The following is a 25,680-nucleotide window of genomic DNA, read 5'->3' as shown; positions in this document are numbered from 1 at the left end:
TTTGTTGTTGTTAGTGACGACTCCAGAATGTCTTTTTTGTCTTTTTGGTTTTTATCAGAGCTGGACATAGGCGAAAAGTTGAATCTCAAATAGAACCTTGAGTGGTCCAGGCTTGTCATACACCTGCCACGACCCCTGGGTGGGGTGCAGGCTGTAGGGAAAGGGGCATGGGAGGGAAGGTAGGTCATAGACTCAGCTGCAGGCCTGAGCGTGAGCCCAAGGCCCGTCACCACCTTGAGCAGATCCTGGGCCAGTCCTTTGGCCGGACTCTGTGCTGGGGGAAAGTGAGCAAGGAAGGGAGTTCCCAGAAGGTGCCTTTGGCCTGGGGTCTTCTGGGGAGGCCAGCAGGGTGAACACTATTCGGGACCACAATCTGGAAGCCTCAAGAGATGGCTTTCGAGAGTGAAAGGATGTTTGCTCATGTGTGGGGTCACTGCACATTCAGAGAGTGGACAGCCATTAGGCCTAATGGGTTAGGAAGCCTCACCTCGGAAGGGAGGGTCCGCTGATGACCACCAGAATGCCTTGTGTTATATTATTCACTTAAGATGCTCATTTTCCTGAATGGATCTAATATGGGTCAAGTGGATGAGGATAAAGAAAAAACCCAAAAGCTAATGGGAAAAATTTAAGTGTAGTCTCATCAAGATCTTTTCAGATTAGGAACTTCCGCACTGTGCCAAAGATATCTCTCTCTCTCTCTCTCACTCACACACAAACACATACACACCCTCCAGGGAAAACACAGTTCCACAGAGCTGTAGGCCAGCAGCTAGTTATGAGATCCTGTCTACGTCATTGACCTCTGGGGACTTTGGGTTTTTACATTTGTATTTAAGTTTTCATCTTTAAGAAGAGCCCCGGGGTGTCTCCCTGCTGGAGGGAGCAGGTGGCGGTCTTTGGTTGCAGGAGAAGGTGGCATGGATGCATCAGGGCCGTTCCTGGGTAAGACACCATGATGGGGAGGAGGGCTCCAAGGGACAAGGTGAAGTGGACCCTCCCCATCTTTTTAAAGAAAGAAACAACTGAAGCAGAAAAATTCCATCTACTCATGAAGCGCAACGTGGATTAGAGTTAACACTTGGATGTTTACTTGTCTTGGGGTTCATATTGCTTTGATGAAATGATTTATTCAGAATCCCCATTCAAGATGGCCCCCCAGAGGTTCATGACACGGTCCGGGTGGCACACTGGGCGTTTTGCTGACTGGCAGGTGCTTGATGCTTAGGAGATGCGGAGAAAATAGAAAGGAAAATCATGACAAAAAGCCCAATCAAAACAGCATGCTTCATTTGTCATTTTTTCCAGCTTTTGTTCTTTTTTATGGTTTAAGCAGGATTTCTATCATCTACCTTTGACATACTCCATGGGGTTATTAAAAAGAAAAAAAAAAAAAACCCACCCAGGAACTAAAGGGTAACATTCTGCTGAAATCATGAATAAAATAATATGAGATGAATATATAAAATACATTTAGACATATTATTTCTACTATAAAAATTTTTAGCTGTTTTAAAACAAATTGTTTTATGTATTCATACCCTCCCTCCTACTCAAAGAGTCTCAAGGCAAAAAAGCAGGGGTGGAAATGACATTTCTGAAGTACCGCCAACCGAGCTGTTACCAAAGCAAACATCCGGTCGGCACAAATGCCGCTTTGCCTCAGAAGCACCGTGTTGTCTTGGGGAAATGCAGATGAAATGACAGAGTTCAGGCGCAGATGGAGATGTGACTTCAAAGTGTACAGCTTTTCTAGCAACTGCAGATGAATGGCCTTGTCATGTCTTGAAAATTATCGAACTTTCAGATCATGATAAAACACTCAGAAGTTTCAGCAGCATACTGGACGGTTAGCCTCTCCTGTCAAATGCGCTCACCGCTATTATCTGACCACACTAACAATAAAACGCTTTCCTGTATTGTATTTGAGGCAACTGCTAATCAGTGGTAGTAACAATCTGTGTCTCCCAGTCTGTGAGTGTACCAGTGTGTATCTGTGTGAGAGGATGTATGTGAGTGTTGTGTGTGAGTCTGTGAGTGTCTGAGTGTGATGGGATGTATGTGTGGGTGTTGTGTGTGAGTCTGTGAGTGTGATGGGATGTATGTGTGGGTGTTGTGTGTGAGTCTGTGAGTGTGTGTGCCTGTGAGTATGTGTCTGTGTGGGAGGATGTATGTGTGAGTGCTGTGAGTCTGTGAGTGTCTGAGTGTGATGGGATGTATGTGTGAGGGTTGTGTGTGAGTCTGGGAGGTGATGGGATGTATGTGTGGGTATTATGTGTGAGTCTGTCCGTGTGTGTGCCTGTGTGTGTTTGTGAATGTAAGCAGATGAATGTGTGAGGGTTGTGAGTCTGTGAGTGAGTGTGAACAGATGTATGCGTGAAGGTTGTGTGTGTGCCTGTGAGTGTGCATCTGTGTGAGAGGATGTATGTGTGAGGGCCATGTGTGGACCTGAGTGTGGGTGTCTGTGAGCATGAGAAGATATATGTGTGAGGATTGTGTGAGTCTGTGAGTGTGTCTGTGAGTGTATACCTGTGAATGTGAGTGAGTGTGTGTGTGTGAAGGTTGTGTGGGAGTCTGTATGAGTGAGTATGTGTCTGTGAGTGTGTGTCTGAGTGTGTGTGAATGTGAGTGTGAGTGTGAGAGTGTGTGTGTGGTGTTTTCTTGGGGTTAGTGGGTCCGGGCCTTTACACAGTCACATGTTTTCCATCTGTGGGGACCTCAGGGCAGCAGCCTGAGGAGTTTCTGTGGAAGCATCCAGTAATCCCATGGAATTACCTGCTAATTCATACATGTCACTTCTTACAAGTAGCAGGTGAAGAGAGGGTGTTCATAGCAGGTTTATGTCTCTAAGGGTTTCCTTCTCATCTTTCGGAGATTAAGTGTAGAACTCTTACATTAGGCATTAAGCACACCACTTTGATCTTAATACAGTGAGCAAAAGCATCTCTAGGAGCTGTAGGCATTTCCAAGCAGTCTTTATTTAAAGACTTTCATGTTTTTGAATATTCACGTTTTTCAAGCTTTAGAAGCATCAAGCCAAAAGAACCGTATTAACCACATCAGCCTTCGTGGAGCTGAGGTGCCGATCGACAGTATGAATGATGAGGGGAAACGTGGATGATATGGACGAGGAGCCATTTTTCCCGGATCCCGGGAATAATTCCGACAGGAGCAACAACAGAACCGTCTCAGTGCCACACTGCCTCTAGGTGGGTGTGCAAACGCATTTAGTTCCGTCTCACTCTTGACGAGGATGAGTACAGTACACACGATTGTATCATACGGCAGCGTGTCAGTAAGATGGACACTTGTACACATGTCACTGTTCTGCACTTTACGTTATGGGATTTTTAAAAGCTTTTCTTGAGTCACGAGAGGGGGAAGTTGCTGCAGAATCATGTGTCGATCTGTCCGTCTCTGGGGCTGGCTGAGCGTTACTGGGCTTGTGGCTCCATGCTCACTGGATTCTCCCCGGCTCACTGGCTTGGAACATCCAATATGGGAGACTCGGCCTCCCAGGAGCCCACACAGAGAAGGTGCTCAGCGAACACCTCTGCCTTGGGTCAAGCAGGTGAATCCTTACGGATCGGCTCTAGGGCTGGCTGCTGTGTGAGGTGTTATACCCAGCAGCAGGAGGAACCGGCTCTGGTCCTCAGCCCCGAGAAGCAGGTCCGGCACAGACATAAGGAACTACGCCTCCCCAAACTGCTCTTTCTTTAGCAAATTAAGCTTATTTAGCCAAGTGCCTTCATTCCTTTATTCTGGCACCAATATTAGAGCCCCCTGCAGCCTCCGAGGCCCTGTGTGTTCTGTTCACTGGGGTGGGCACAGCCACTGGCTTGGCAGAGCAGCCCCAGGTGGCCTGAACAGGGGTGGGTTAGGTCGGGCGGTGCTGGCTCTGTTTGCCCAAACTCAGAGGTGAGCACGCACTTGGAGTCCACATGCAGGCAGAGGAGTTGAAAGAAGCCCCAGGCAAGAGGAGAGGCATTGTCCCTGGGGCAGGGGTGTGAGAGTCAGCTGGAGAGGAGAGAAGGGGAGGGCGCAGGTGTGGGCCACACGGGTCTTGGGCTGCAGGCAGGGAGCAGACCTCAGCAGCTCCCCTGTGAATGCTGCAGGGTGGGTGCGTACCTATCCTGCTGACGGAGCAGGGCTCAGTCTGGTTCAGCAGCACCCACCCTATGAAAGCACCACCACATTGAGACGCATTCTCCCCCCAAAAACTTCTGGCTCCGATCTCACCACTACCTGAGGGGTCACACTGTCATTCAGTCTTGGCCAAACACACAGACAGATTTTGTCCTATAATTTGAAATAAATACACACACACACACATACACACACGCACACACAGAAACAAGAAGAACGAAGGAAGAGAAACAGGAGGAGGGGAAGGAGGACAGTAAGACGGGAGACAAAATGAAGGATTTGGGGTGGAACCGCTCCTCCCGAGAATAACAGTATTCCTGGCAAGGCGTTCTGGCATTCCCTCTGAACCCTCTCATGGGTCAACTGCAGGGATTTAGGAAGTTCCCCTGCTGAGTCTTACTGGGAAATCGGAAGGGGCCAACCTTTTAGGATACACATCACATAGAACTTTCTAGAATCAGATCAATGTCCTAGAGCTGCCTGCAGAGGCTTGGCATAGATACCCATCTAGGAAAGCATATCCATGCCTACATTTCCCAAGGGCCCTCTGCTCCCATACCTCAAATTGCTTCTTGAGGCCACATGTGGTCTCAAGCAGCTGTACACCCCTGTGAGCACTGAAGATGAGAGGTAAGAACAGAATGACATGGGGAGAGTGGACAGTGTCCACTGATAAAGATGTGCCCTCCGTACCCTAAAACCCAGGTTAGGAAGCGGGGTTGGCTAATACCATCACACATCCTCTGGGGCAAACTCACAGCCCTCGTTTTTATCCTCTTACCTCCGTCCATCAGGTTGGCCCAGTAAATGACTCTGAACCCCTGGAGAATGCCATTCAAGGCTTCCTTGGAAAGTGTGGACCAGGATATTGATATGCTTTCTGGTGATGTTGCTATGGCTTGGACATTTTCAGGGGGGTAACTGGGCACTGAAATGAAATAATTAGAATCTGTAACAACCGTGGGTAGTTTAATTAGTAAAGCAATACGGAATAAGCAACATTACTTTGACGTTTCAACATGCAAGCAAAAGAAAAAAAAAAACACACACTCAATCCACACAAGTAAGGGGGAAATATGAGTACCATTTCCCTATTCAAATAGTATGATAACTTTCTCTCTTTCCAACTGAACTGCCTGGTGTTGAAGGAGGTTGCCCCAGCACGGAAGGGCAGAGAACACTTCTGATCTTACTGCAAAAGTAAAAAGCCTTTGCTTCTCTAGTTTATTTCCTCATCGCTCCCGTGACTGAGGTTAGGGTTGCTTTACACAGCGCATGCCTTCCACAGTCCACAGTATCTGGCATACAAATGGGAGACCTGGCTACTGAGAGGTGCTGAAAAGCAGACACGTGGTCAGAGCGTCCTCACTGCCCCTCCCTGGCCAGCTCCCCTTGTGAAACTGTAACATGGTGTCGGAGGACAGAGAGCCAATGGTCTGAGATGCGGGCTCTTTGAAATGCTTTTCACATGGAGTTTATCCAGACCTTAAACGCTGTGCCTGGGAGAAGGGACAAAATATCAACGGACCACGCACATCAGTGAAGAATTAGCATTGAGAGGAAAACCAAAAGGCATATGTAATCATGACTGCAAAGATCGTGATGCTGGACAGAAAATCCCAGTCTCTGGGTTTCTGGTTTTCTAAGACGAGGATTCTCTCCCTATAGAAATGGTCAGAAATTATGGAGGCAAGTCGCCCTGTGCCTCCTCACACCTGTGACCACGTGGCTAACTGCACAAGAGGCCACTGCGGTGCAAATTTCGTACCTTAAACTCTGCACTTACCGCTGCAATGAAGCCTGTATCTTATCTTTGTCTCTAACGGGGGTCTCTGGACCCAGAGCTCTCCTTTGCTTTTCCAGCCCTCCTGACCAGTCACAGGACAAGGCGAATTAACCCCTTGTGGTCACTAGGGGGCGCTCAGTCACCGTGAGATTTGTGCCAGGAGGGCTGCTCATTCCTTGCTCTGGTCCAACGTGCTTGGAAATAGGAAGCAATCATAAAGAGAAAGAAAAAGGAAGGCAGGAAGGAAGGGAGGAAGGAAGGAAAAAAGGAGGGAGAGAGGGAAGAAAGGAAGGAGGGAAAGGAGGGAGGGAGGAGAGCTTCCTTAACACTGATTTGGAAGAAATTCTTAGGAAACTGGATTTCTACATTCTGGTTAGGCTTCTGCAGTCCAAGTGAAAGCCTTCGATGCACCTGGGAAAAGCCCAGTTCTCGCACCTGGAATGAATGAGATGCTGGAAGGGGAAGGATTTGGGCTTTGCATGCAAGCTCTGTCAAGGGCAAGACCCAGTCTGTGCAGCCGGTGAGCGAATGAAGGCAGACTTCCCGGAAATGGAGCCGCAGTCCCTCAGGCCTGGCACCATTGTCACGGCAGGGCCAGCAGCAGCCAGGCTGTGGGGGGCCAGAGTGGCGACCAGAACAAACCCTTGAAGAAGGAAAGGCGCGAGCGGCGGCCTCCAGACCTACCGTCCTCGAGGGTGGTGGTGATGATTTCCTGAGAAGAAGGTCCCGTCCCGGCCCGGTTGCAGGCCTGCACCACCAGGCCGTACTGGGTGAACTTACTGAGGTTGTCCAGGGTGTAAATCTCACTGTCCCCAGTGGTGTCGATACTGATAATGTTGAACTGGAAGTTGCCCCCGGTGCTGTACTCGCGGTAACCTATTTGGTAGCCACGGATAATCCCATTTTGCAAATGTTTCTTGGGAGCCTAAAGAGGAAAGAAAAAGAAAACACTAAGGAACCCTGGAGAGACGACAGGAGGGAAGCCAGCGCCCCCCCGCCCCCCCCCACCCGTTTGGGAAAGCCGAAAACAGTCTGAAGGTCGTGGTAATAATAGCAGTAGGTGTCCTGGTGGGAGTGGAGTCGGGGTGAAGCAGCGAACCCAGGCTCTTGGCTGGGCGCCCTTCCTCCAGAAGTCGGAAACACAGGCGCCTTCACGGCGTCTCAGCTGCACCGACCGCCATCACCCAGGCACGCTGACCTTCACACCTTCACCCGGCGGAACCTACTGAGCGAGAGCTGCTCTGCCGGGTTGTCCGAGGCACTGGGGAGTGGAAATGATTTTGTACAAAGTCCCTGCCCTTGTGGAGCTTACACTCCCATAGAATGTTCCAGAGTAATAAAGGTGTTTCCAGTAGGAAGCTGCGTGTGAAAGGAGTCCACCACCGACATGAAGACACACATCATTTTGGCATCACTTCACGGTGATTTAAACCGGGCAGGGCTGAGGCGATAGTGAGCTACTCTCTGCTAATGACAGAGCGTGCGCTGCCTTGAAGACAGAACATTTTTGCCAATACCGTGGGTTTTTATAAGAAACAAAACTCTTTTCAAGTATGTTATAAGAACAACACAACAGTGATGAAGTAAAGGTCCTGTAGAAATTTCAGGCAGTCAAGAGACGTGTGTGTGCATGTGTGTATGTCTGTGTGTGCATGTGTGGGGGTACGTGTGTGTTTGTATGTGAGTGTGTGTACACATGTGAGCATGTGAACAAGTGTGCTATGTCTGTGTGTGCAAGTGCGAGAGTACATGTGTGTACACGTGTCGGTGTGAATAAGTGTACGTGTGTTGTGTGTGAGTGCATGTATGTGTCATGTATATCTGCACGTGTGAGCACATATGTGTATTGTGTTATGTTTCTGTGCATTGTGAGTACATACGTGTATGTATGTGAGTGTGTGGATGGGTTTAAGTGTGTGTGTGTATGTGCGTTATGTCTGTGTGCATGTAAGTACATATGTTATGTGTGTGATGTCTGTGTGTGCATGTGTTATGTCTATATGTACATATGTGAGTGTGTGGACAAGTGTGTCTGTGTGTGATGTCTCTGTGTACATGCGTGTGAGTTGATGGTGGGTCTGTGTGTGCATGTGTGCAAGTACATGGTGTGTTTGTATGTGAGTGTGTGTGTGTCCGTATTTGTGGTATGTCTGTGTGTATGTGTGAATACATGTGTGTATTCATGTGTGTGGTTGCAAGTGTGTACATGCATGTATGTGAGTCCATATGTGTGTATGTACGTGTGTGTGCGTCTGTATTTAACTCAAAACTATAGATTTAGATTTGTCAGGACCATGAAAGGCTTTCTCTGTCCCCAAAGTGCTGACAGGCCAGTTGGAGAGAGGAAGTAAACACTTAAGAAACCAGAGAATCTCAGATGTCTAAGCGTCGGGCACTGGAGGGCGAAGGCCAGTGCACATCCAGAAAGTGACAGACTCAGAGTGGTTTGAAGAGGCCAGCTGTCCCCCAACCCTCGGGGGCTTGGAAGGATGGCCAGGGTCTGGGACTGGGAGGGGAGGAGGTGATGCATGCTGCATGAATTGCCTAATATGCCCCCTGCCCAGTGGAATTAGATGGCACTAAAATCACATTTTAAATCAATTTTCCTCATTTTTGGTTTTCTTGGATTGCAACACCTTTGCTCAATAATGAGACTGACTTCATGCATACACACAGTTCCAATGGAGATCAAGGAAACATTCCTCTAAATCATGATGTTCCTAGTCAAGCTGGCACGGTTGGACCCTGACATGAGAGCTCATCCCTTTTTTACAAGCAAATCTCTGGGCAATTTTGTTTTTCCAGTGATGAGCTGTGACTTTTCACTTCGTATGAAATCAGATCTAAAGATTTTAGATTTTGAGAATTTCATTCCACAGAAATTGTCTTACCACAACTGCTGAATTTACATTTATGTCATTTAATTAATTAATAAAATTTATTTCCCTGTAAGAGTCATCTATAAGTCAAATTTAAAACAGATACTTTTGCTGATTCACATAATTTTTAAATGTTAAATATGGTGAAACAAATATAAAGGATACATATTTTTAAAGATTGGTTTATGCCCATTAAATATTCTAATTTTTCAACTGGTTCCCTGTGTAGGCTTAGGACCTCCTCAGATACGAAGTTGGGATGACAGTATGGTGGTTATGGCATCGGGTCAAGAAGCAGGTGAAGAGAGTAGAGACAAACACCCATCAGAAAATGTTTACATAGAGGGGCAAACAATGTAGCTAAATGTTCCAAAAGCAAGGGGATCTGCTTGTTGACTTTCAGTTTCTTGGGTTTAGGATATGGTTGCACAGGTAGGGGGAGTTTATTTTTTCCCCCTCCTATAGATGAAAGTATGTTCTAACTAGCCTAACTTATGATGGCATTTTTAAAAGATTTTATTTATTTATTTGAGAGAGAGAAAGCATGAGAGAGAAAGAGCATGAGCGATGGGGAGGGGCAGAGGGAGAGGGGGAAGCAGGCTCCCCACTGAGCAGGGAGCCCGATGTGGGGCTCGATCCTAGGACCCTGAGGTCATGACCTGAGCCAAAGGCAGACGCTTAACCCACTGATCCACCCAGGCACCGTGTGATAGACATTTTGAATCAAAGAAACATTTAACAAATCACATGAAGAGAAAGTGCTGTTTTCATAAATAAAAGCCAAAATTCTAACTATGTCAGGCAAAGTTTATGTTTTATTATTACTTTGTAAGCTGGATAGTCCGATTTCCCCTTGGGGTGTGTTTACATTAAAGAAATCCTTGAGAACATATTGAAAACTCAGATCTCTTTTTAAAGGTCCACAAACAGAGGGATCCTGTATGTTCAGTCTAGGAAATTGTAGGGACTGTGGGGCAAGTTCCAAGGTTTTTCTGGAAGTGACCCCGAGACTTTCTCTGAGTTGAATGGACAACAAGCTGGTGGGGGCAGGGCATGTGGAATAGTCTGGCAACGGGCTTCACGTCATCCCAAGACAAATCGATATATAATATCCTTTACTTTAAAATATGTTTTGGGCGCGCCTGGGTGGCTCAGACGGTTGAGCCTCTGCCTTCAGCTCAGGTCATGATCCCAAGGTCCCGGAATCGAGCTCCACACTGGGCTCTCTGCTCAGTGGCGACCCTGCTTCGCCCTCTCTCTCTGACCCTCCCCTCAGCTCATGCCTTCTCTCTTTCCCTCTTTCACATGAATAAATAAAAAAAATCTTAAAAAAATAAAGTATTTTTGGATGATGTTTTAAACATCCACGCCTTGGAGCATGTGTTTACCTGGGATAAAGGTAGATGTATGTAAGGGAGAAACTCTAATGCGGAAGGCAGTTTTAGAATATAATTCTCTGGCCATTAAATAACATCAAATTGTGATTGACAAAATGGGTCAAAAATAATTATTTGTTTAATGAAACTAAATGAATGAAATTAATGGTGGTTTAGGAAGAAAAGAAAAAGAGGAAATCAGGTAGAGATCTTGAACATACTTTGAATCTGGGTTGCAGATACTGGAGAAGGAAAATTTCCCCACTTCGATCATGTCCTTTTCTCCCCAGATCTCAGCAGTACCTGTAGTGAGATTCAAACCTGGTTGTAGTCTTTCCAGGCTAATGCTCCCTGGATGTTACCTGGTGACCTAGGATTCTCTCTAGCTGTTTGAACAAGCATGGAAATTCCAACTCTCTTGTGTTTTCCCATCTCACGAAAGCCCTCATCAGAGACCACTCTTCTTCCTCCTCGATCAAACCCCAACTCATTCTCCAAAGCCGGCTCAACTTCCAGCTCACCTGCTTCCTTCAACTGCCTCCATCCAAGGGGTTCTCTCTCCTCTGGCCTCCACCCACATGCCCCGATTTGCCATCAGCTCTGCAAGAACTGATCAATTTCATCCCCTCCCGTGGCCTCTGTTCCATATCGAACGTCAGGTTTCCAAGGACTTGACTGCAAGCTCCAAGTGCCTAAGGATTCTCATAAACATGTTTGAAATCTCATCCACTCCCTTGTCCAAAACAGGGCTTCAGCAGAGTGGACATTCTCAGAAAATGTTACTGTCGACGCAGGAGAGAATGATTTTGAACATATGTGAGGTGCAAAGAAAGGTATGGTCAGGGATGACGTCGTTGCAGGTTTATAACTGGACTGGGTACAGGACCAACGAGGATGGTTTGAAGATAGAAAAAATGCCTGTACTCCAGGCCCATAATGCAGCTGTCAGTCAGAGGCCTGGATGAGCCGGTAGAGAAGGGTCGCTCAGGACCACCCTGCAATTGGATCCAGGTTGAGAGCTGGCTTCCGTGGGGCCACTCAGCATGGAGGCTCATGCATCAGGATGAGGGGGTCCAGCTTCCCTTCCCAGACCCATCAAGGGAGGAAAAGAGCATCTGAGGAGCCAACTTGTTTGCACAAAGTCATCCTTTTTCTTTTCCTTATTAAAGCAGGAATCCTGGAGTTTGTTCACTTGTTTGGCCATCTCATGGGTGACATGTTTTTAGAACAAGGATAATTTACGGCAGACCCACAGATTCATAACAAATCTCACCTGGCAACCAGTCCTCTTGATATGTATTAAAGGAAGACTCTGGATAGTTACTGAATGGAAAAATTAAAAGAAAAAAGGAAAAAAAGAAGGGACGTCTAGGGCTCACTGCATATTGCAGAAGGCAACTGTCCGATCACATTATTTACAGACGTCTCTGACTGACACATGTCCTGTTTCTACCTTCCCCCAGCCACTTCGAGTGTGCCACAGCTCTGGAAGGAGATCTTCTCTCTTCATAGTTGTGCTTCTTATATAGGGTTAATTATTTTTCCATGTTGATTACTACTCTTCCTTTCATTTACCTTTGGATCAGGTAATGAGCCTGGGTTCTTTCCATTTGTCTCATTTATCTGCCATCTGGGGAACCCTCTACCCTTTCTAGCCCTGCAATTTTTCTCCTCCTGCAGTTCCCCCTAAACAGCTTTTTCTTTCATCCTTCCAAGTGTCCTTCCTCCAGCCTCCGGTCCCCCCCCCCAACCCCCACTTCCTTTAAGAAACTGTCTCTTTCAATCTCCATGACAACAGTAGCACGGTGTCAGTGTATCTGTGGTTTGCAAGTGTCTGCATTTTATGTGTCCGTCCAGTTGAGCCTGGGAGCTGCCTGTGGCAGATACAGAGGTCTTTAAAAAGTTAGCAAGCATAGGATGTGCAAATGCTCACAGCATCATCGAGGATGTGGGTGATTAGAGCAGGCCTCTCGTCTTTAGAAAGCCACCAGCCAGGTCCTGTTCCTGCACGCTTCCCTTTCCCTTCCCAGCGCAGGTGAGCGGACTCGGCTCAATGCTAGGGTTCACCGGCTGACCAACTGGAGAGCGAAAGCCTCTGCTGCAGATTTCTGCATTCTAAGAACACCATGTTACTCGGGCATGTTGAGTAACTCAGGTGAAAAATGAATTGAACATTCTCCTTTTAGGTTCTTCCAAATTCACTTGAAATGTAACTTGTCCTCATTTCCCTTCTATTCCGGGGCTGTGGACTGTCTTTCTTATCTTCATGTCCTCCTTCCAGTCCCCGCTCCTGTTCCCCAGCATCAGTAGAAGCTACTCGGTAAGCTTGTGCGGTGGGTGGATGCATTCACTGGAGCGGTAGGAACTGGGGCCTCTCCTGAATAAGGGGAGACCAGCAAGGGAGCCCATGATGAGAGCAGAGCATGGTGCTTGCAGTGCCGAGGGATGGCACGGGGTATCATGGAGGGAAAGGGGGAGAGGTGCCTTTTCTCATTGTGGCAGAAAGACTCCCAGATTCCCAGAGAAGGCACATTTCATCTGAGCCTCTATGAAGACCGACCAGAGCCGAAGAGGGACAGCCTTGCAGGAATGCAACCAGCCTGCCCCACGGCACCTAGGAGAGATAACCAGGGATGGCCCTGGGAGGAACAGCTCCGAGTGACCCTTCGGAAGGGTTCTGTGCTGACTGTGCAGATAGGGATGGCAGGAGCTACTCGGCGCAGGTCTGATAAATTGAGGATGAGTGACACAACGTTGAAGGAGGCACAGTATTGAGAGGCCAAGAACTTTGACTTGAAGCTGATAGTCACTGAGTTCTCGTCAGATCCGGCAGCTGGGGTGGAGGTGGCGGCCATGTGTGCGCCTGGGCTTGGAAAACACATGTAGAATTATAGAAACAGGCTCTTACAGTTTTATGGGATGAAATTGAGGTTAACTGTTGCATCACAGGACTTCATTTAATTTCTCAAGTGTGGGGTGGCTCTTGTTTCATTCACCCACTCACTCATTCATTCCTTTATCCAACCAACAAACATGTTGAAGAGATTCTCTTACTGGGACCCCTCCTTTTTCTGAATCGCACTGTTGTCTGCATAGCACACTTTCTGGTAACCATACACAGCATTTCTCACCAGACTTAATGGCTTGTCCAGGGGTTTCTGCCAGAGAACTAACAAAGGAATGCATAGCATATCCGCAGACCCCACCTGGTGGTGGCTCTGAGAGCTGGTCTCCAGAATATCCCACATTGAATGTCAGGACCTCTAGATGTCTCAATGTTTCTGGGAAACAGAGTTGGCCAGAAGGGTCATGGGTGTCCCAGAGTCTGGGAGTGGAGTCCATTGAAGAAAATGACAGAGCGGGGAGCTGTCCAGGTTCAGACTAGGGAAAAGCAGGGAGACAGTGGGAAGGGGCTGCAGGAGACAGGTCCATGGGCCACCAAGAGGCGAGGCCAGGGCCCAGCCAGGAAAGAGTGCACATGGAAACTCTGAGGCTTTGAGAGACAGATCTCACCTGTGAGTCTAGACTTTGCATAGGCAGCGGGGATGCAGAGGGAAAGGGGTTTAGGGTAGGATGCCAGGAGGGAGTGTGTACCAGTCTGTGAGCACACGACTGGGACCCCAACTATTTAGCAGCAGCTGAGTGATCTTAAAAGGCTTGGCTCCTCCAGAGGGACCCAACCTGGAGTAGCTCCCCTGTAGGTAGTGGGAGCCCCTGAGAATGGCTGGATGGCCACGGAGATCCGGGGGGCCCACTTGATCCAGATCTGCTAAACAAGAGCAAAGCCAGTATTTTCAAAGATATCAGGGTCTTTGTAAAGGAATGGCCTGCTTCAACCATGGGAAGAATTACTACTGTCCTAGTCTTTGTAACTTCTGCTAGGGTAAGGTCTGTCCAGAAGGACCACAGAAGATCCACAGTTCAGAAGGAACCGCTGAATGAAGGAAGGCTCTGACTTCACTCCTGGGAAGAGTCTGTCGGTCCTTCAGCTCTCTGCTGGGAGAGCGCATAACAGGAAGCTATCCGTGATGTATTCCAGCGGCCCGCGTCTGCCTCCCAGGTGTGGTTGTGTTCAGTACGGCATGGCTGACAAACTATGTTCCTGCGGCCATATTTGGCCATTCTTCTATATGGCCCTTAGCTAAGAATGCATATACTTTTTACGTATTGATATGGCTGCAGAATTCAAAGGAGGAAGAATATTTTGTGACACATGAAGATTACATGCACTTCAAATGTCAGTTGCCTGAGTAAGTTTTACTGGCTGTCTGCCTCTGTGCTACAGTCGGTAGAGCTAGGAGTTAAGGCAGAGACTCTGTAGCTCACAAGGCTGGAGGTCTTTGCTCTCTGGCCCGTGACTGGAAGTTTGCAGGCCCCTGGGGGACTCAGTGTGTGGACTGAATCAGCGTGCAGGGTGGGGGGTAGAATTCACAGAGTGGGCTGGGATTGGAGGTGGGGTGAGGATGGGAGGCGAGCCATGGTGGGAGGAGAGGCACCTTCATGAGAGGAAGGTTGGAGAGAGGCCAAGGCTTAGGGTGAGGGCTTGATGGAGTCAGTCCCCTTTCTTGCTGGGATGGAGAAGTCCTAACCCATGTTCTACCAGAAGAAAACCAGCAATTTCTGCATCAACAACAGACTTTTTGTTCGTGGATTTAATATCTACCATGGACACTTTATGTCATGATTGAAGCATAGAGGGGCATTGCTTCCATAGAACTACCTACCTTTGTCTCTTATCTGTGCTTAGGTAATGAGAAGCATTAACCTCAACTGAAGGAATTTCAGGCATGACCACTCTTAAATGGATAATGGAGGAGAAGAGCATTGAGAAAGTGTTCAGTAGGATCATCTCTCCTGTCAGGAACATGCTATCCTGGGTGTGGGATTCCCCCAGGGACCACTCTGCTTCTCAGATGGGGGATGCACCTGACGTGCCCAAATGCAGAGACAGCCCCAGGTCCTGTACAGAGCCCCCAAGAGTGACACTGCCCATTCTCTGACTCATCCCTTACTTTCTTGGGAATTCTGACTTCCAGAAGTCAATCAGAATACACCTCCTGAATTCTTCTGTTATTTAGATAAAAACAGGGCTTATTTCCAACTTTAGATTGTAACTTTCAGAAAAAACAGAAACGATAATATATCTTTAAAAGGCAGAATCATTTCATTTCCTGTATTTCTATGATTACTCAAAGCATATAGCACTTTTTACATCTCACGTTAAAATTTTCAAAAGAATGTGCTAATGGGAGGAATCCATCACAAGAGTTACAAGACGGTAAAACTAGTTCTCAAAGATTTTAATACAAAGAGGAGGTGGCTTTTAAAATATTGCCTTGAGATAGAGTTAGTTGGGTACATCTTAGTGCATTAGGTTAAATGTATTTGTACTGGTGAAATGAATCTGAAAGCATATGTTGCGTTTTCCTGTTCTGTTTCATGAAAATGGAATGTGGAGACTAGATGCAGGAAAGTCTCCTGCAGCCATTGGCTCACAGCTGTCCTGGCCAGAGTTCTTCCTGAAACAGACCACAGGGAACTTTGTCCATCCTGGTTTTAAATCATAAAAGGAACATCAGATTTCTTCATTTGCCTTAAGAGACATGTCCATGACTTAACAGGTGTCATCTGATGTCTGGGGAACTCTTGGTTGTGCGTGCTTTCGATTATTCCTTTGACTTTTCCTCCTAACATCTGTGTTCATTTACTAACATATCTACCTTACTTGATTTTTCTGATGAGAAATGTGTTATTAGCAACATGGCTTAATGAGTGCTCTCTAGGAAAACGAGGCACACAAAACAATCTATATTCATTTACTCACTCGCTTGATGGGTGCCAATCAGCGCATTTATAATACTTAGTTCCATATTCACTGTAACTTGAATTCTGATTTTTCTGTTAAAAGTAGAGTCAGTGTTTTATGAGAACCAGTAAAACTATACCCGAGACGGTGTGATGAATATTTTTCTTAAAATCACTACCTATCCAGCAATTATTAGGTCATTTAAGATAACTGTATGTATGTATGTATGTATGTATGTATGTATGTATGTATGTATTTATTTATTTGTTCAGGCACATTTCAAAAGATTTACATTTACTGGGATGTATTGTCAGCAGAAAAGGCTGTGCTATACAGAGCCACTAGGGGGCCAGCATCCAGGGAGGAGATCAAAACCAAGTCTGTCCTTTCAGGGCCCATCCTTCAGGTTCCCAAGTGCCCTCACATCCTTCATCCTCCCTGTTATCAAGTAATGGAACTAGTGTAAATGTTTTGAGTTTCAGCAAAGACAAAGTAACTTGCTTGAGGTCATTTTTATTAGATATAGAAGTGGGAGTAATATCTAATTTTCCTGAAGTCTAATCCGGTAATTTTTATATCATATCATATCATAGAATATCATATCATATCATCATATCACGTCATATTCTTATTATATGCAATTTACTTATTGTAGGTGGATTTAACTTATGTTAATCCTACTCTAGGCATAGTGAAGTGTTGTCCAGTGATATTTTTGTATATAGTCTTCAATCCCTGTAAGATTTCATAGCTAAAATTATGCACAGTGTACTTAATAGACAGTAATTTTCAATATTATTCAATCATGAGCAATTTTTAGTCAATGTCCCAACTTTAGGACCTAATTCACTTACAAAATGTGATGTTGACGTGTCAGACATAGAAAGACCTATGACTGGTCATCAATTCAAGTCCAGAATGCTCTTTCAGTTATGACCTCGTGATTCTTATGCACTACTCATATTTGCATCTTTGACGATAGGTTCCCTATCAAGGCAGAAATACCGTCCTTGCCACCTGACTCACTGTACCCTAGCAGTTTATAATCTAACAGCTCTGAAACAGATCAGCGGAAGTGCCTGCTTTCAAACGCCTTGCCTTGTCAGGTTCATCCAGACTCAGTGTGAAGCATTCAGAATAAACCATCTGAAAGGACTTCCAGCTGATGAATGGAGATGGCCTTGGTCTTAGCTCTTAGTCCAAGCCCAATTTGTGTCCTGTCAGGGTCAATTAGCTGGAGAGGTACACTGGGATGGGCCTCCTTATACTGAATCTGAGCCAACCTCTCCAGCATGCCCGGGGTCAGACCTGGACCCACGCTCCCGGAGGCTGAGCAGCCTTTGGAAGTGTGGCCAGCATTTTTTTCGCTACACCTGGGGGTTGGGACCCAGGAGAATCGCCTGCTTAGGTTGGGAGGCCAGCCTGGACCCTTTGGGCAGCCTGGCTTGAGGCTCTTCTCTGGAGCAGAGAACTGGGGTCACTGGTGAAGGCCAATCCCATGGCTAAACCAGGAAGGCTAATCCAAGGGATCAATGGGGAGAGATGCCAAATACATGCAAGTGAGGCAAATGAGCAATGAGTGGTTTTATTAAAGGGATTTATATATTTTACACATGCACACAAAAAGTAAGATGTGCATATAGTCCAAGGGTTTCCAAAAGAAAAGGTAGCCCCTATCGATATGAATATTTCAACATGAATGTATACAATGGGAATGTCTCATGCATTATTTAACAAATATTTAAATATACTTCTACTGGGGATATAGTGGACAAACAAAAACAAAACAAACAAAATAAAACACACCCTTTACCCTCCCAGAGCTAGTCAGCTGTGAGCAGTTGAGAGAGAGGAATCACAGGGTATGCAGACAACCAAAAGATTCTGAAATCAGTTTGGATTTTCCTCCTCTTGTTAGAGGGGGAGAGGCTGACTTGCTAATATGAGAAGGGCTGACAGTTCCTTAAATATTTGTAAGACATGTTGGTCATTGGGATTTCTAATAAAGCTGCTGTAAATCCAACTCTAGAACAAATTGATGAAGAAATGTAAATTTTGTAATTTTTCATACCCTGAGGATTAAAGCAAAAGTCAAGGAATGAAGTAAAATTAATTTCAAGGCAACCCTTTTGAATGTCAGTGGATGTTGGAAAACGGGGTGTTGACTTACTACTGCACGTATGCTAGGCTAAGTTTACATTTGGAAAGAAAGAGGGATAAGGTAGAAATTACATTTTTCCTATTTTCTGTAATATTAAGGTTGAGTAAAATTTATAACATGAAGTTGGAAGGAACAGGACAAGAAACTAATATTTGTAGAAACTTACTATGCACAAGACACCATCTTGGTACCCTATGTACCTTAGCTTATCGGTTGCTTAGAAACCAGTCGGAAAACGTCAGTGAGGGTCCTCGACCTGACAGTCCCAAGCCCTCAGATTTTGGGCAAATCCCTTCTAGGTCAGGAGTTTGTACGAAACCCGACATACCCAGTGCACAGATCTAACGGTATAATGCATGCAAAGTTGAGCACAATGCCTGGCTGACAGCAAGTGCTCAGAAAGACTGGTTTCCCAGAGACCCAAGCCAGGAAATAGCATTCTAGAAGACAGTCCTTTTCCAACATGGCGTGCCATTTCCTGGGTAGAGGGACTTAGATGCCGAAGTCAAGTGGAGGCTGCAGTTTATTAAATCATTATGATGAAGGTCACTGGCAATCAGGAGGTTCTGTTTTTAAATGACAAGCTAAGCCATTTTCCCATTGTAAGAGCTCATCTGGGAAACATAACATATTGCAATGATGCCTCAATTAGTTGGAATTGCTGGGGATTGTGCAGATGTGGTGTTTTAGTTAAAAGTATTACTGAAATTTAATTAAATCCCTAAATACGAGATGTCCAAATTTTATGGAAATCAGGTAATCTCTTCTGCAACATTGTTCATTCTAAATGAAATTCAGCCAAAGGGTTGGATACAGAGGGGCAAGAAAGTGGCAAAATTATTCTCAGGATGTTGTCCTGAGTTGTCAGTCTGGACAACCGTTTTTAGTACTGTAATATTTAAACAATTGAAATAGTCATAGTTTTGGAATAGCATATGGCTCTGAAAAGACTTCTCACAAGAGAAAAAAAAAATCTCTGCCTTAAATTGCATCCTCTGGAGAAATGTTTTGAGATACTTGTAAGAGTTAAATATTTCAGATACTTAAGATTTTATGTTATGAACACATACAGATAGCAAGCAATCAAACTGTCCTTCATTTGCAATAAAATGAGACTGGTTGATTCGGAGACTGACCAGAAGAGAAGGTGACAGGCACTGTCAAAAGAGACTTATCCTGTCAGTATTTTGACACTTAGGGAGGTAGACTAGAACCATAATTTTCTGAAAAGCCAAAAAGTTCTCCTTTAGGTTTATGATTTTGAGGTACTTAATTAAATATATTATCAATAATCAGTAGCTTTAAATATTCTGATTTTTTAAAAAGACTTTATTTATTTATTTGACAGAGAGAGATCACAAGTAGGCAGAGAGGCAGGTGGGGTGGGGAGAAGCAGGCTCCCTGCTGAGCAGAGAGCCCGATGCGGGGCTCGATTCCAGGACCCCGAGATCATGACCTGAGCCGAAGGCAGAGGCTTTAACCCACCGAGCCACCCAGGTGTCCCTCTTTCTGATTCTTTAAAGATTTTATTTATTTCTTTGTTTGAGAGGAGGGGTATGGAGCAGAGGGAAAGGGCCAAGCAGACTCCGAGCTGAGCTACAAGCCCACCGTGGAGCTGGACCCCGTGACACTGAGACTGTGACCTGAGCTGAAATCAAGAGTCAGGTGCTTAACTGACTGAGCCAGCCAGGTGCCCCCATCTTCTCTCTGATTCTGAATAACCCCAGCAAAAACTGCAAGAAACTGCATTTGCTTATGCAAACTCTTCTGTTTTTCAAAGGGGAGGAACAAGAGCTAGAAAATGAATCTTTATTATCATTTACTTCCTTTTTAGTTATTTGGAACCACTTATGCTATCTCTCGAGTTCCTGTCAAGGCACTGATCAGCGTTTTTAGTTAACTCCAAATACTTAAAATTATTAAAAGCCCTATTTAATAGGACACTGGTTCTTGGACATCTTCCTGAAGGCTGACATTTGATGTGATGTGCAGAGGGCCATTTCCTCTGACACTTATCACAAAATTTTTGAACCATTACTGTCATGTATTTTTTCAGGGAATTACAGGAGAAGCCCATCAGCAAAGTGGTGGGTCCCTGTGCTCCACGGAGTGGGATGGCAGTCTGGGGCACCCACCGCGGGGGGTGGCTCAGGGAACTTCACAGCAGCGTGAATTAGACCCCACGATAGTACAGGCTGGAGCTGGGGCTGGAGCCCCTCCCAGCTGGGGGCCTTCTCCATGGCAGTTCCTGAAAGATGGAATGCTTGGGAGGCTGCTGTGATTAGAACACTTGGGCTGTGGACTCCTTCATTCTCAACTCACAGATGTCCTCGTCCACTCATTTGTTCCCTCCCTCATTCATTCATGCAAGCGTACCACCCACTGGGGACCAGAGGTGAATGAGGTCCTCCCTGACCTTAAACAGCTCTCTGAACCACATAGGAGGTCCAGGCATGTGGAAGGTAGAACCCGTGGGATGGGGCCTCACTGAGCTGTCACCAAGAGTGAAGGTCACACGGGGGCTCAGACAGTTCCTTCCAGAATCATGCAGGACTGGACGGGGTGGGGGGTGTGAGAAACAGTATCATCAGTGACAGCGAAGGAGGAGGGAGATGCCAGCTGTGGGCACGTGAATGGCCTGTTGGAACAGGGGCAAGGGGAGGTGACACCTGCAGCCAATGCTGCATGGCCTCTTGAGTCCAGTGGGTCTCGGTCTACATTCAGTGGGTCATGGGGAACCTTCAGCAGGCTTGAAATTTTAAAAGCTTGGACCTTTTCCGTGGTGAAAGACATGGCTAAAATAAAAAGTGGAAGTTGTGCTGTTTATTTTGTTCAGTGGGAGGGATATGTCACAGAAGGGTTGCTTATACTATAATTAAACAACCAGGATCTAGCTCCAGTGTTAAAGGCTGCCAGAGTGCCTGGGAACCTTCAGAGGTCAAGAGTCTAAAATGGCTGTTTTCCCACCAAAGCCATGGCACCATTCTCCCCTCTGTCTCCTCTCTCCCCTGAGTTCAGCTTTCACTTCTGTCAGTCGTCCTGTGACCCTGAATGAGCTCCCTGCTCGCTGCCTCATGACCGTGGTGTTGCTGTCCTGTCAACTGGGGCACGGCTCCCTCTCTGGGTTAATGTGATTTTTCCTTCTCTCCTTACTTCCTTCTCTCTTTCCCTCTCTGGTCAGTTTCCTTACACAAAATGCAAGTCTTTGGTGTTTACACCATAAAATCTAGGCATATTACATGCAATAAAATGTCCTTTACATATACTTTGGATTGTAGATAAAAGCATACAGTTCAGTTGAACCAGGGATGCACTCTCATGACGTAACCAGGCAGATATGAAATGACAAGCCAGTGAACAGGGGGTCCTTACCTGGTTCAGTCTGTTAAGTCTCCCGGACACCTGTCTGCACTGACAGGTCCCACAATACCCGCCCACAGCTCCGAGAGAAACCGCGGCTCCACGAACCGTGCACTACCACTGGCTCATGATCTAGCGGGAGCAGGGCTTTCTTTCCATACGACATTAAGAAGAAATACTTTAACTGCGATTTACTGACTTTAGCTTCTGTTCTCTTCTGGAGACTGAAAAGACACCATGCCTGGAAAGTCTCGAAAATTTCCATTTTTAGGTGCCTGAGCTCTGCGGACAGACACCTTTCTCAGGCAGGACCCAGAAATTTTTAGGGGCCACAGGAGTAGCTGGCCTTCCTCAGTGGCGAAATGTGAGACTGAGCAGAGCCAGGGGATGAGGCCTCACAGAGCCGTTGACTGAGGCAGAGTGAGTCAGCATTCCGTCTGCAGAGTGGCCAGGATGGGTCCAGGGTTATGGCTCGCTGAGGGCCTTTAATTGTATGGTGTGTGATGCTCGCAGCTGGCGGATATGCTCATGGAAATGCCACACACCTGTGCTGTCTGTGCGGCCGAACACCCCTGCCTGCTGTCCGCCGGAGCCAACCACCGGCTGGGTATAAGGGCTCGAATAAAGGGGCTGTGGCATCGGTACTGAAGATGGTGACCACCTGACAATGAGGAGCCTTTTTGTTACAGAGGCAGCTCCCTTTACAAAAGAGCTGGCACCAGAAGGAAAACACCAACAACAGGGGTGATGCGCTAGGCCTTTATGGTTTTAGGGGCGAGCCACTCGACAACCCCACTGTGGGTGTTGGCTTCTGCTCTGAGTGAGGACGCAGGGAAAGGGGGAGAGCAGAGGAAGGGGACCTCCGAACTGGAAGAGCCAGTGCGGCTTACACAAGTGGGGACCCAACAAGAACATTCTAAGTAGAGTCCACAGTCACCGTCTGCAGGAGCCCATCCAGGGATGAGTAATTCCCAAGACAACTTTCCCCCTGGGTGAGTGACTTCAAGATCCCTGGGGCAGTGGGACCTTACATGCCGCCTGTGACCAGCATGCTCCAGCACATAACCAACGCGGCTTCCTTCACCAACGCCTTTGCTGTGAAAAACATGGCGGCCGTACTGTGTGAAACCGTGCTGCCTGTGTAGTTGTTTGCTCTGTAGCTCAAGGGTCTATCTCAGTGACCAGCCACAAGCCCTCGGCTGACCAGTGGACAGCCCACATCTGCAGCCACGTGTGGGCACCACTGCCTTGGATGGCAGCTGGCTCCGCAGGCCACCACGCTGAGGAGGAAAGGAAGGGCATTCTCAAGGACATTGTTAGCTGGTGGCACAGTGAGGGTGACAGTCTTTTCTGCCAGTTCCGTGGGCTATCTGCTATGCTCGGATCTGCCACTTTGGAAAAGCACTTAGAAAAAGCTTTCCCTGGACTGAAGCTAAGTGTGCCAAGCACATGCACTCCCCTACTTGTGCGGCAACCAGCTCTCGGGACCCATCAGATTCAAAGAACAAAAAGAAGACACGCCAACTCCGCTCTCCCTGCAAACGGAATTGGCTGTAAAAGTATTCAGAATGTGGATACATACACTGGATGTCAAGAAAAGAGCTTTTAATCTAACGTGGCAAAACCAAAGTTTCACACAATGTCACTGTCTTGGCATCCTAACAAGACATGTGCCTGAAGTGCTCACCCCACAAACATGTGCCAGGAGCGCGAGGGTTTGCTCAGTTTACCTTCCAGGTGACCCTGATGCTCTGAGATGACAGGGGCTCCAGGTGCACCTCCTGAGGTGGGCCGTCGGGAGCTGTAAAGACCAGAACCAACAGGTTAGAGCTGAGTTCTAGACAGGCTGGTGTCTACACAACACGCTGGCCCAGGAGACAGGCCCCCAGCAGCACAGAGGAGTGTGTTTGAAGCTTTAGTGAGCAGACCAGTCTGGCCGAGTTGTTGGTACTGAATTTACCCTGTGCATCCTCGCTCCCACGAGAAATGAACCTTGAGGACCTGTCCTTGCGTTCTTCCTCACCACACCTTTGACAACGTGATTAATCCACTCAAGTCGGAGCAAGTTCCCAGGTAAGACAGGAAGGGGTAAGACAACATGGCTTTTATGAAACCCTGTGGTGCCTATCGAAGACCCTTCTTTTTCCCTTGGAACTCATGTTTAGGGACAATGGCATTGGAGTCATGGGGAAAAAAAAATCAGGATTCTTCTGCTTTTGAGTCCCTTTGATGGCTTTGGGTTTTCACACTTTGTGCTTGAAAACTCTCATGACCCAGGGGTGGTAGCCTCAGAAAGCAGAAGCAGAGTTAAAGAGTCAAAGCATGCAACTCACACCACCCTATTTCCAAGACGTGCAGGATTCCAATTACCTGCTGGTTCCAGTCAGTCACTGGGTATCAGAAATGTGCGAGCACCAGGCACACAGTGTAGAACTAAGAGGCAGAACATCTTTTAGTCCACTGAGAGCTCACGTGTTACTAGAACAGCAGAATGCATGCACTGTGAGAGAGAAGAGTCTGCCAGCCTACAGCACGGAGGACACTGAAGCATCTCCCAAGAAGCAGAAGCAAGAGAGAACTCGGGACTTGGAGGAAGAGACCACTTTGGGGTCTCTGTGGGATGGACGGTCCTGCCATCCTTGCTGAGCTGCACAAGGGCCGTTTCTGTGGACGTGGAGATGCCCTTTTGCAGAAGAGGGAGGAGCACAGGGCAGATGAGAAAGTAGCAGTACTGATTGTGAGCTGGTTTGAAGGGTCTGGAAATCAGTGGAAGGGTAAAGGTAAAGGTCAGATTAGGGGAGAAGCAAGGTCAAGGGAAACATGATCTCCTTGGTTCAGGAGAAGTTTCGAGTAATAAAGTTGCTAAGCTGATGGGTGTTTCCCTCTTTCTTTCTGAGTCCAAATTCTGGCTATCCCACTTAGCAGCTATGTGGTTACTTAATTCCTCTGTGTCTCGGTTTCCTTCTTTATAGAACAGGACAATCAAATGCACGTCATAGGGTTGTTATGAAAATAATGTACTCAGTAAATACAAGCAATAATAATCATTATCATTGGGTGTTTGACACAAGGGGAGAGGAGGAGGAAATTCATAGAATGAGAAGAAATGGTATGCTTGAAGGAACAATGTCTGAACACAGAGGCAAGTGTATTGTCAGGAATGGAGATGGTGGGGTCTTGGGACATCAGAGTGACCATCTCTGTGGTGGGAGGAGGGAGGAAACGATGGGGGAACTTTTGGTGGACTTGCTGGTTGTGTTTTCTTAGCAAATCATAAGAGACAAGGTCAGGGGTGCCTGGGTGCCTCAGTTGGCTAAGCAGTTGCCTTCAGCTCACATCATGAGCTCAGGGTCTGGGATTGAGCCCTGTGTTGGGCTTTCTGCTTTGCAGGGAGTCTGCTTCTCCATCTGCCCCTCATCCATCTGGCACCTGCTCTCTCTCCCTCTCCCTTTCAAATAAATAAATAAAATCTTTCAAAAAATAAAAATAAAAAAACCTAAGTGGCAAAGGCAAGAAATCAGAATGGGAGAAAGAAGGTGGGCCGTGACTTTAGGAATGCAAGGGCTCAGGGAATGGAGGTGGCCGATAGAAACATGTGCCCTGCACAGCACAGGGAACACGGAGCCCCTGTTTGACTTGTGAACATAACACAGGGAGAAGTTGTGTGTGGGCCTTCCCGACGGCATCGACAGGTGCAGACAGAGTGTGCAGGTAGACTGGGGAAAGCATTGACACTGGGCAGGAAGAAACAGGAGCCCAACTTCTTCTCCTGGGGGAGGGGCAACTGGACCTTCCCTCTGGCTCCCTACATGAGCAAGAAGGCAGTGGTTGGGGGGCGCTGACTCCAGAAGCCCAGCCTGGCGTGACTAGGAGAAATGAGAAGACGAGGAAAAGCCGGTTTGCCAGAAAAGATGGTTCATTCCTTTTTGCTAATATGAACTTGAAAGGAATTGGAGATATTGGGGCAGGAAGTGTTTACAAGGGCCGGGAGAGAAAGATAGGGGAGTCAGCTTCTTTCTCCACACCTCCTTCGTCCTGCTAACACTGGCCTGACCTCTCTTTTGTATGTCTCCTCTTTGTGCTTGGTCTGTCAGTGTCGCCACTGAGGCTCTCAGCCTCGCTGGACAGCCTGCCCCAGTCTCGCATCCATGGCTGGTGCCAGTTTC

At 47.0% G+C, this 25,680-nt stretch overlaps 1 protein-coding gene across 1 annotated transcript in view; it reads right to left on the bottom strand.

The window, feature by feature from the left end:
• Window positions 1–25,680, bottom strand: part of DSCAM (DS cell adhesion molecule) — a 655,321-nt gene that overhangs the window by 92,865 nt on the left and 536,776 nt on the right. The window contains exons 16-18 of the mRNA XM_032865305.1: window positions 23,245–23,315; window positions 6,617–6,857; window positions 4,928–5,074 (exon numbers count right to left, since the gene is read on the bottom strand). Of these exons, the coding sequence (XP_032721196.1) occupies window positions 4,928–5,074; window positions 6,617–6,857; window positions 23,245–23,315 (459 nt within the window). The remainder of the gene's footprint in view (window positions 1–4,927; window positions 5,075–6,616; window positions 6,858–23,244; window positions 23,316–25,680) is intronic.

This window comes from Lontra canadensis, unplaced genomic scaffold, assembly GCF_010015895.1.
Source record: "Lontra canadensis isolate GAN:19392208 unplaced genomic scaffold, GSC_riverotter_1.0 scaffold29, whole genome shotgun sequence".
NCBI lineage: Eukaryota > Metazoa > Chordata > Mammalia > Carnivora > Mustelidae > Lontra > Lontra canadensis.
Note: the sequence above shows the minus strand (reverse complement) of the source record. Positions and strands in the feature narration are given on the sequence as shown.